The 12,283-nt window shown below is 47.3% G+C and overlaps 1 protein-coding gene across 1 annotated transcript in view; it reads left to right on the top strand.

Annotated features, from left to right (window-relative positions):
• Positions 1–12,283, top strand: part of NUP205 (nucleoporin 205) — a 967,082-nt gene that overhangs the window by 915,509 nt on the left and 39,290 nt on the right. Inside the window, exon 35 of the mRNA XM_086952983.1 lies at positions 8,052–8,178. Within this exon, the coding sequence (XP_086809109.1) occupies positions 8,052–8,178 (127 nt within the window). The remainder of the gene's footprint in view (positions 1–8,051; positions 8,179–12,283) is intronic.

The raw sequence follows: 12,283 nt of genomic DNA, 5'->3' as shown, positions 1-12,283 counted from the left end.
GTTAAGCCAGCTGTTATACCATCACATATACCCCTTGAACACCAAGTGAAAGGACACCACACAAGTGTTATGAAAATAAACAGTGTATTTATATAGATCACAACAGCCCTGTACTCTTTATGAGGACAGGGTACTAAGCACACAACAAAACTCTTAGGAAAATACTTTAAGTTGCACAATTTACACAAATGCCCGAGGGGCACGGGAAACCATATACTACAAAAGTGGAATGCGAAATTACTAGCAGGTTAGTACTGTACTAATAGGCTTTGGAATCGCTAGGACTACGTTACTGAACCTTCAGCTTACTAGTAGGAGGCCTAGGGGACTCGGGTGCAGAGTGTGCACTCTCACGCATGATGCGGGACAAAGTCTATGGTAGCTAGATTTCACAAAGTTAGTGTTCTCGGGCGAACCCGACCTGGTAGGAGGAAAACGAAAGTGGATTCTGACCCTTGGATAGTGAGGCTATGCTGGGGCACCGAAATGCCGAAGTTACCTAGCCCAGGGGCTGCAGCTGCATATGTCTCAAAAGACGTCGGGAATCCTCGTAGACGGACCAGGAGCCTGAAGAAAGAAGTTGCTGGCAGGCGACCAGTGAAGAAAGTTCGAGTTGATCCAAGCCTGGATTGAAGATGGATGACACCTGAAAGCAGAGGAGACCAAGTTCGTGACTACTAGCCAGTAGTCAGGTGGCACCAGGAGGGTACCGGATGATAGTCACCTCGACTAGGTGAGTGGGCGACGCTGTGCTCTGCAGATCTCACGGACCAAGAGGCGTTGTCGGTGACCAGGATGGAGGTGCGAGCTGTCCCACGATGGATGAAGCTGTTGGCGTCGCTGGACCCAGGATTGGGCAACAAAGCCTTGGCAAATTCAAGCCCACGCGGTGGACTCAAAATGGCGTCTGGAGTGGACCAGGAGGGTCCAGTGTGCTCCTCTCTTGGAAGGGAGCAAGGGCCAGGCTGGAGCAACCAGACCAGCAGCAGTGAAGTTGTCGGGCGTCGTTAAGAAGGCCACAAGCCAGCGGGCTATTAGCCAAACAACGCGGTGAGCAGCAAAAAGCAGAAGGGCCCCACGCAGATCGTGGAGATGCTGGGAGGCTGAACTTCGGTGCTGGAGCTGCTCAGGGTCGGGGCTTCTCGGACCCCAAAGCACTCACCAGAGGATCCCTCGGCGGTCGTGCTGGAAAGAAGTCGTGCAGTCTTGAAGATGGCCGGTCCCTCGAGGTCTCGTCGCACCCATGGTTCTCAGCTGAGCTGTAGAGGTGGGTAGAGGTCAGAGGTGCCAGCGAAGCCGGTTCTCGTCGAGCTGGGCAGTCGGATTCCGGAGGAAGGACTTGCAGCAGACCGCAGTGTTCTTAAGATGGTGCCTGCGGATGCAGGGTGACTACTCCTTAGTCACAAGGGAGAATCTTGAAGAAGAAATCTTGAAGTCCTTTCGTAGAAAGTCGTGTCTTGATTCCAAAGATGATCTAATTTGGAAGGGTCCCCGCTCCTGCCTTTATCCTAAAGAAAGGGGTGGGTACGCGACTAGGTCCTGCCCTAGGGGTGGGACCAGGAAGGGGGTGGTTACACCCTTCTCCCATGCCGGACTTTCCCCAGGCCAGGGGCTGGTGTGCCCCTGGAACTGGTTCTAGCCGGCAGATGCGTAGTGAGCACCGGGGTGCCACTCAGCAGTCACCTTCCTGTAAAGCCCTGCCTACCCAGGATACACAAGACCCTGTCTGGGATGTTGCTAGCACCGCCCCTGACAGGAAACCCTTTGTCCAAGCTCTCCTCGCTGGAAGGACTCCCAGCAGCAGGAGGTCAGACTCGTGTCTGTGGTGGCAGCATCCATTTTGTGGAGCTGAGGCTTCAGTTAACTTTAACCGGGGTTCACAGTTACATACATGTCGTGTCCCTCTAGAAGGGTGGAATGCTAACCCCGTCGCCAGAATTGGCGAGGGGTTAGTATTCCAATTCGTATGACACCTTACTCGACATGGTTTGATAAAGCAATACCAGAGATAGCATTTAACCGCGAGGATTATAATGCACTTAAGAGTATATGGTATGCGTTATCATGGAACAGCTATTAGGACGTGGTTCCGCAAGCTGCAAACGGGCTCAGCTCATGCCAGAGCACCATTTCACACGATTCCATGCACTCTGCCTTCAGGATTGTTGAGGCCTGCCATAGGAGTGACTGATAGGGATCTGTGTGTCCATTTTTAGGGTTAGATATAGGTATACTATATCTACAGCAAAGGGTGATTACACCACCTTGCCCCAGCTGTCGTGCAGCCAGTTGTGTCAGATTTAGATGGCCATCCAGGGGTGGCATAATACATGCTTCAGCCCCTGGTAGGCCCTGGGTACACCTATGCCCTGAGTTACAGGGTCTGATAAGGTGGCCCAGTTCCAATTGGAAATGTACCTAAGGTACATGGAATCCATTTTAGAGAGAGAGCAGTGGGCCTGGGGTCCTGAATAGCAGGGCCCCAGGTCAACTAAGTCAGAAAACCAGCAAAACACCAGGAAAAAAGTTGGGGGTAACCATAGTCAGGTATCTACCTTCCTACAATGCCAGCCTGTGTCAACCCCACCCATCAGGTGGGGGAGGCGAGGTGAAGCACGACCTCCGGCCCCGGCCATCTTGTAGATGGGGAGCCCTGCCCAATCCCAGCTAGGCTCCTGCCCCCCTCCCACAGGAGACAAGCAGGATAGGGGGTGTACTCACCCCAGGACAGGGACACAGGGATCCATTGGTCCCTGTCCTTGCCCTACATGTAACGCCCCTAAAATTAGTATATAGGGGCTATCTGAACGTTCCTTGCTCAGATTCCGATATCAAAAGACCCGCCGCACAGCTGCTAACAGGACAACCACAACTGACGTGGCCCCAGCCCTACCGGCCTGTTCATCCTGGAACCTGCTCCTGCCTAATCCTGGCGACCTCCGCGGACAGCAACCTTGGGACACCCAGAGGACCTGCCTCCCTTGACCCTCTCGAAGATTATGACTCCCATCAGCAGAGGCTCTGCTGCAACAACCCACCTGGTGCTCACCAGGAAGCTCCGGACAAGCTCACTCTACACCAGCCGAGCCTGGGCCAGGCCAACCCGAACCAAGACCACGAGGGCGTCCCCCCAGCGACTGGGACCCGAAGTCCAGTGCCCAAAGACCCTCCTCTACAACCCAGCCGACGCCTGCAGACTCAGAACCAGGGGCCACCCCAACCGCGACCATCCGAGGGTAAAGCTTTTCCGACCCCCAAAGACACCCCGGCGCCCTGCGAACCCCTGTGCCTCCCTGTGGGGTAGCTACCTGTGCTCCAGCATCCCAACTTACCTCTCGAAGTGCTGATCGCCCCTGGAGAGTCTCCGTCCCCGAGCCTGCAGCCTTTGTTCCCTCTTCAAGATCGTCATTGGATAACATTGAGCGCCCAACGGCTCAAAAGCACCCTGCACCTAGCCGCCCGAGTGCCGCTGGTTGTGACCCCTTTGTCCTATCCTACTTCCCCCCTTGCCCTGAGCAAGTGACCAGGATCCCACCTCCCAGAGCCGCGTGGCCTGCTAGTCAGCAGCCACCAACCGAAGGCCCCCTTTCCCTCATTGGATATCATTGGGCCTACCTACCTCTGCACCCGGCCGCCCCTGCGCCTCTGGGACTGAACTAACTTTACTCACCTGACCCTGGGGGACCCCTGAGTCTACAGGCATAACCTTAACTTCACCAACTAAGTACTCACCTGGAAACCTGTAATTTACTTACCTGCCATTGGATAACATTGACCTATTTTGACTCGAACATTTTCTAAGTGTTAAGTTTTGAAAACTGAAAATATTCCTTTAAATCAGCCGAAATCCGAAATCCAAAGTACTTACCTGTGATCAGGGGAGAAGCCAGTACTGTACCTTTCAGCCCAGTACTGAACATTAAAAGTAATCCCTCGCGGGTTTACTAGTAATCTGTATTTTCTCCATAGGAACCCATTGTCTGCTTTTCTATGAAATTTCTTCAAAGTGTCTACTTTTGAAAACTTCAAATATTCTTTAAAAATCGTACAAAATACTGAAACGCAATTACCTACCTGTTTTGAGTTAAGCCCCCAGTGTTGGCCTTAGGAGACCAGTGCTGGGTTACAAAAGTAATGCGATCATACTTTACCTGCAACTTGAATTTCTTCCCGTTGAATAACATTGTCAGATTTACATTGAAAAGTTTCTAAGTGTGAACTTTTAAAACCGCTTCATATTCCTGAAAATTCATCACAGTAACTAAAACGTTTTTGCTAATCTGGTTTCAGCTTAGGCCCAGGACGGAATCTAAGATCTGGTCCTGGAACTACCAAAGTAATCCATAAAGTAATCAACTGTACTTATCTGTGAAAAACCTATTGAGATCAATGCTAGAGCGTGTTTCAGAACTGTGTTGCTTACTATCTATCCTGTAATGATTGTGTGCACAAACTTTATTGCTCCTTTGCAAAGTATTTACATGAGAGTACTCATAACTTGAAAAGTATATTTTTATAACTGTTTGGTTATAAAAAATGAAACCACTATATCTGAGGATATAACATCAATTGGCCTGGAGATCAGTTCTTGAGTGTGTGAAACCTTTTGCGGACTGAGCGTGTACAACAAATGCTTTACACTGTCCTCTGGTACTGCCTTACTGCTCTACCAAGCTACCACTTTGGAGAGTAAGGTCAGTTCTGACTTTAACCTCTGGGGTTGGTGTACTCTATACACACTGTACTTCATTCCAGTCCAGTATATACAGAGCCACTTTCTCACAGAGCTGCTGTTGCTGCATTAAGTGGCTGCATTTTCCCCCAAATGATCAGCTTTATTACTCTTCATTCATTGTTTGATGAAATGTTTTGGACTCAAAATTGTAGAATGTGATGCGAATATTTTTGCACTGTTAGGAAATGATATTTTTATTGGTAAGTCCTTTTAATTTGAAGATTGTTTTATAACACACAGCTGGCTGTTGGATGATTAATAGTAATTCAACAATTTGTTTTAATTTGACAGTTTTTAGTGTTTTGTAATGCTGCATTGTAACTGTTTTTATTATCAATATACAATAGTGTTATCTAGTTAGAGAAAATACTAATCACTTAGCCAGTACACCATTCAATAAACTGATAATGTAATATACATTGGTATTGGGTTTGATTCAGACCAGTTCATTACAAATAGTAGATATGTGTGATGTAAATGCTTAGTCTGTTGAACCTGGCCAGGCAGTTCCTGCATTAGTCAAAAGGCTCTTAAGTTACTCAAGAGGGATGGTATATTGGCAAAGACGGTCTGACGGCCGATACAGCTGTTGCCCCAGTTCTTTCGAGGGCATAGTTCTGGCAGGCATGCAGGTGATCAGGTTATCGGTCTTCCCAGTCCCCTTACCTTTACAGCAACAGCCACCACGCTGCTTTACTTTGTTTTTAATGGTGCGTACCAATCCTGTGAGTAGCAGGATTTGTCACTTCCTTCCACTGTATCATCACGTCGGGCAGATGGGTCTTACCAGTCACCAAGCATGGCTGTGCGCTACCCTTTCTTTTTCCCCTGACAACTCTTCTTCCCACACCTCCCAATACAGAACGGCACCTGTCCATTCTGTTACAAGAAGTGTGTTTTGCTCCTAAAAGGTGCTATCGAGAGGATTTTGGACTCATTCTATCTGATGTGTAAACTGCTTTGGTTTATTGAAATGTACCAGATGATGGTAAATGTGTATAACCCAAAAATTGCAATAAAGATTGTTAAAAAAAAAGTGGTTTCGAACTTGGAAAGAGGAGTAGGTTGTTGCTCTCGCTATTTCCTTGTGCTGGAGAAGGACAGGAGGAGTCTTCTTCAGGAAGGACAAATTCAAAATGCTCATACTAGCGTGCTGTGGACTCTGGGACCTGGCTTCGCTCCAAGTCACTTGGACTTGCTCTTATCCTGCCACTCCCTCCAGTGAAAGTGTTTGTGGTGTTGGCACTTCAAAGACCAAACTCCACTGCGTAGTCTGACTCCTAGCCTCTTACGAGGCAGGCACATGTCTCGCTTCTAGATTACCAAAGTACCCCCCGGTTTAGATGATCCCCAGATTCTCTCTCAATGTGGGCGTTATCATAGACTAGAAGCTGTGTTTGGATCTGATTCTGACGCCATTTAACCACTCCAAAATGTGCCTCATGACGAAGGGGTTCTCAGAGCAGTTGACTTGTTCGACCTACATCTTATTGCACAGACTAAGACAAACATACTGACAGAAATATTGCAGCCTGGGCCTGCTACTTCAGAGCCCTTACTACCTTTTAACGAGGTCCTGATGGAAACCTTGCAGATTTGATCCAAGCCATGCTCAACTCCTTCAGTAAGTTGCCCAGTATTTGACACAGCACCTAACTACCAAGAGCTTCGTATTTCAGGCTTCCCTTAGCAAAGCAGACAGTATCATTCATCCTCACTGAGAGTCAAAGCTCATTGATGACTAAAGCAAAATAATCTTTTCCTTGGTACCCTGAATGCTGTCTGCCACCCCACAAGCATACTTGATGCGATATGGCCAGTGCGATATGTCCGCCATCCCTGACTAATTAAGGAAAGCCTTCCCTTAGGCAGTGAGGTGGACAGGACTGTGTGTGATGCTCCACGGGCACTAGTATCCTCATCAGGCTTCATGCATGGATGCACACCACAAGAATTTCGGCCAACATGCCAGAATCTCTTATGGATGTGCCAATTGATGACAACAATATTTTTTTTGGACAACGTTCTATGTTAGAGTGCTTCAGAGACCGTAATGGATGGCTCCTTAAGCTTGCCATCCCCAGCATGTCCGTTCCACCAACAATACTGAAAATTCAGGGTCTGACTTGTTGACAAAGGCAGCCCTCACAAGTGTTACAACAGCTAACATAACCTTTGAATGACTCAAGAGAGCATAGTGGTGGCAGAGGCTGTGGTCACCACCAAGGACTGCAGTCTTCTTTCTCACCTGCCTCCGCTGCGACCATGTGGCTTTGATTCCTCCTCCCATGTTCATGCATGGCTGATAAGAGGCAGAATTAGTATTTTCTGCCCTGCTGGCATCCTGTAACTTCAGACCTTTGGGTGCTACAGATCATTCAACATGGTGCCCTCCCATTCAAATACAGCTACCCCAGACCATGTCCCACCTATTTTTGTACAGACCTCAGAAGATTGCCTCCTTTCTTGTGGCAGAAGTACGGTCACTACTGGCCATTCGAGCAATAGTGAGATTGAAAGAGGAAAATGACATGGAATGCTACTTCTATGATTTTTAGTACCCAAAAGCATTGAGCACGCAGGTCGATTCTGTACCATTAGCACTTGAACACCTTCCTTCAGAAGGACACATTTTGTGTCTAAATGAAGGAGTTCCTTTCTGGTCACTTCTGTGCCTTAAATGATTTCCTTACTAGTGAGCATTCCTTGAGTTTAGCCTTTTTTCTAGAGGACAATGTTTTGTTTCGACCTGAAGCCTCGCTGAAAATTGATATCTAGCTCACCTGGTATTCACAAACTTTCTCATCCCCGATAGGAACTAAGTTTGCTCTAATCCATCATAAGTATTCTATCAATAGTGTTATCTATTTGAGAAAGAGTTACGTCTTTTCAAAGGCACTGGCAGCCAGTAAGTTTTGTTTTCCTAGTTCTTTGTGGGCAAAGAATTAGGTCTTCTCTTAATAACTGAGTTTGCCTATCCTGCTGGATATTATGTTTAATCCTTCCCTTGTTTTTAGTTACATTTGCCGTTTTCTATATAATATGTTTTATTTGATAACTACCTTATGTGGCGCTCTTGTTTTCCTTTCTTGCAGTGTGTATATTTTAATTTGGGTTATATTTCATAGTTTGCTTCCCAAAGACGCTTGATTTTTATTATAGTCAATACTTTGGACATTAAATTTCATTAGTGAAGTTTCCATGCTGGGTGTTTGTGGGATTTTCAGCGGTCTCTTATTTTTTCACAGCAGTTTGTACCTTATTTCTGTATATTTTGATAAACTTGCAGATGTTCTTTATTTGTTATTTTACATAGGTGTTGCAGTTCCTTATTGCCCATTCAGACACAATCCAAGCAATTCTACGATGTCAGGAGGTGAGCGCTGGGTCGCTGAAGGAGCTGGCTTTTCTAACAGGCATCATCAGCAAAGCAGCACTTCCAGGTAAGTTGTGCATAAAATAAGATTGTACCTCTCTGATGCGGAAGCTGGTGGTTGTAGTGACTTTATAACCATAACAAATGTGATAACCAAAGGTACACAGAGTATTATTGTTGACTTAGCATCCTTTTTAAATGTTAGCACTTTCCTACCTCCTTTGGACAAATCAGTTAGCTTGCTTGAATGATCAAATGAAAGAATTGCGAAAGCATGGTGATTTATTCTTCTTTCACCCCCAGCCCATTCTGCCTAAACAATAGTGTAGGAAGCTGGCTCTCTCTATATAGTGCACCAAAATGAGGTACACTGTGCAGAGAGTCCAGGCAACCCTTTCTGATTTACAAAGGCAAAAATGACAACACTAAATGCTCTCTTTTGTGGTAGTGTGAGCAAGCAGTTTAGGATTATCTCTTATGGATGTGCCAAAGCATTTGTTGTACTCACAGAGGTAATAACTGAGATACTCAATCAAATTTAGAAAAGTAACTTATTTTTATATAAATGTTGATACCAAGAACTTCATAAGCAAGTAAATACGTTTTAAAATATTGAATTTCACAGGTAACTAAAATGCTCACCTAAAAGCGTCTTTCCAGGTACTGCTTTCCCATGGGGCTAAACAGGCCGATACGGCATACAGGTACTTGCAGTAGGTTTCTGGGGAGTCCCCTTCATGATTTAAGGTGGTATGGGGGTAAGGTCCAAAGTACCACCAACAGCTAGAGTATACCTGCCATAGGGTGTAGGGTTGCAGAGTTGATGGTCTGGTTGGTAGACCTACACTCTACATTGAAGTAGGCAGGCACCTTTAAAAACTGGCTGCAGAGGGGGGACTTCGGGACAAGTCTGGGAGTTCCCAACATGGGTCTTGATTCACAAGGGTTCTGGGAGCAAGGTAGCACAGTTGGTTCTTGTGAGAAGCAGGGTTTCTGTTGCAGTAACCCCCCACCACCCTTTATTGCCAGACTACTGATTCACTTTGACATGATGTGCCCTGGGTCCCTGCCAATCAGGTTCCCAAGGCCTGTGTTCATTCCCCAAAACTGTACCTTGTACACCCAATTTACACTCTGGCCACTGGTTGTCCCCTGGTAAATGGTACCACAGGTACCCAGGGCAATGTGACCAGGGAAGGCCTCTAAGGGCTGCAGCACTTATTGTCACCCTTAGAGGTCCTGTAGCTTTATACTCACAAACTGCCTTTGCAGGCTGCGTGTTTTGATGCAGAACAATTTGAAGAGTCGACATGTCACTCCTCTAATTGGGTGCACCATAGCAGCTGTGAGGGTACAGGTGCATGAACCCTGTACCCCTACAGTGTCTACGTCAATTCTTAGACATTGTAAGTGACATGCTGCCATGAAGAGTATATGGTGCTGGGATGTTGTCATTATGAACTCCACAGCACCATGATGGCTATACTGAAAACTGAGAAGTATGGTATCAAACTTCTCAGCACATTAAACCCACACTGATGCCAGTGTGGGATTTAATGAAAAATGCACTCAAAGGACATCTTAGAGATGCCTCCTGAAAAACAACCAGCCTCTGGTGGGTTCATATGACTGGTACACACCAGCCTGCCACCACAAGACGCTTTTCTGGACCCCTAGAGTGGGAGCCTTTGCTCTGTGAGCCCAGAAACAAAGCTTTTCCTGGGCGGAGGTGTTCACACCTCCCCCAGGCCATGAAGCGCAATTTGTGACAGGGAAGCTTCAAAGGCCTGCCAGCCTTTGTAATGCGACCCCAGCCTCTCCTGCTATCAGGAGCAGGCCCCCTTCCTGTCTCCCCTCCTTTTCGGCAGGGAGACAGGCGGGGGAAAAAAAGCCAGTCCAGAAGATGTGCCCATCTCTGCCAACCCCACCCCTAAGGTGGGGGAGGTGAGGTTAAGCCCACTCTTCAGTGCCTGCCATCTCGCAGATGGCAGGTACTCCCCTATGAGGATTAGGGATTGTGCTCACTCCAATGTGGCGTGAGCACACCAAGGGTGTAGTCACCCTAAGGTCAGTCGCCCATTGGCCACTGACCTAGAGACCCCTAAAAGAGGATGACTCCCACTGACTTGGCCCCAGCCCTACCGGCAGGTCCCCACCTCGAACCTGCTCCAGCAAAATCCCAATGTGTCCTGCAGCTAGCAACCTCAAAAAACCCAGAGGACCTGCCTGCAATCCCAAAAACTGTGTCTCCCGTGAACACCGGATTTGTTTAATCACCAGACTCCAGCTCCGCAAGGATCCGTGAGTTTACACCACTCTGCAACTGATGCCCACAGCCTGAGTTTGAGTGGCCCAACACCAAGAGGAGGTCTCCCCGGCGTTCCTGACCCGAGATCTGGTGACCCCTGACCTGCCTCCAGCCGACGCCTGCAGACTCAAACAAGAAGGCCCCCCCCCCAACTGCAACCAGGAGCTGGTAAGAAGATCCGCCCCTAAAAGGCACCCCTGCACCCGACGCCCCACGGCCTTGGGTGGCCTAACCGACAGTGCCTAACCAACCCCCAATGCTCTTTATTTAGGTGTCCCAAAGGAGGTGATTTCAAAATTGCAGGTCATACAGAATTGTGCGGCGAGGCTTCTCACTGACACCCCCAACCGCTGCTCAGCAAGACCTGCCCTACGCTCTCTCCACTGACTTTCAGTACTGGAGAGAATAAGCTTCAAGGCTCTCTGCATAGCCCACAAGGCGCTGAATGGAAGTGGATCCTTAATTACAAATGCTATGATTCGCCCTTACAGGGCAAACAGGAAACTCTAATCAAATGAACTCCATCTTGCTGTGGTCCCTAGGATCAAGAAGGCCAGAAGTGGCGAAGGCTTTTTTCACTCAATGCTTCCCGACTCTAGAATTCCCTCCCACTACATCTACGGAGCGAGCTGAACCATCTGAAGTTCTGAAAACAAGACCTGGCTTTTTCCATAAGAGATCAGTCCTCTAAGTTACAACCGCAGCGCTGGGATGCTTCTGGGTACCCATGTGCTATACAAATGCCAATACAATACAACATACCTCTCCAAGTGGTGGTTACATCCAGAAGACCTTCATCCCTAAGCCTGCAGTGCTTGTGCAAACCGGAGACTCCCCATTGAAAGCTACAGGGCTTCCGGCACCAAAACAGCACTCTGCACCCGCCTCCCCCAGTGCCGCTAAGGGTGCAACTTTTGTGCAACATTTGCCCTGAGCTTAAGTCCAGGCGCTTTGCTCCCACAAGCCGGGGTCCTGCTTGTCATCAGCTATCAACTGTAATTCCCCTGATCCCCAATTGATAACAATGGGACTCAGCCCTCTGCACCCAGCTGCCCAAGTGCCGCTGAGGGTGTAACAAGAGTGCATCCTTGACCCTGGGGGACCCCTGAGTCTAACCGAGAACACCAACTCCCACAACAAAGTACTTACTTTAAAACCGATAACACTATTTTTCTCCATAGGATAACATTGACTGTTTTCTCTGAATAGTTTTTAAGTGTGGAGTTGGAAAACCTAAAGAAATTCTTTAAAATTGTACTTACAAACTAAAACACTTTTACTTACCTGTTTACAGGAAGTGACCCAGTGCAGTATCCAGGCATACTGCACTGTGTGAGAAAAGTATTCTCAAAAGTAACTTACCTGTAATTTTACTAAAAATCCTACACAAAGTATATGTACTGTATTCTGAAAAGCATTGCATTATCGGCAACACTACTGTAATCAAATCAAAGTACATTTACAATTGTAATCCAAACTGTGTTACAGTATATTTGCTGCAAAGTACTTCTCACTTAACTGTCACAGGCTTGCTTGGTTCTAGGAAATAAAATAAGTAAAAGAATATTTTTATACAAAAAACAATTGGTCTGAAGTTCAGTCTTTGAGTGTGCAAATTCATTTGCTGACTGAGTGTGTGCAACAAATGCTTAACAATGTCACCTGCTAAAGCCTTACTGCTCGACCACACTACCACAAATAGAGAGTTAGATACCATCTAACTTCACCTCTGACTACCTTTGGAGTTCCACTGGACTCTGTGCACACTATACCTCGCTTTGGTATAGTATATACAGAGCCAACTTCCTACATTGGTGGATCAGCGGTGGGATATACAACTTTGCATTTTTGGACTACTTGGTTA

The sequence above is a fragment of the Lissotriton vulgaris genome, chromosome 1_2 (genome assembly GCF_964263255.1).
Source record: "Lissotriton vulgaris chromosome 1_2, aLisVul1.2, whole genome shotgun sequence".
In the NCBI taxonomy this organism is placed as follows: domain Eukaryota; kingdom Metazoa; phylum Chordata; class Amphibia; order Caudata; family Salamandridae; genus Lissotriton; species Lissotriton vulgaris.
Note: the sequence above shows the minus strand (reverse complement) of the source record. Positions and strands in the feature narration are given on the sequence as shown.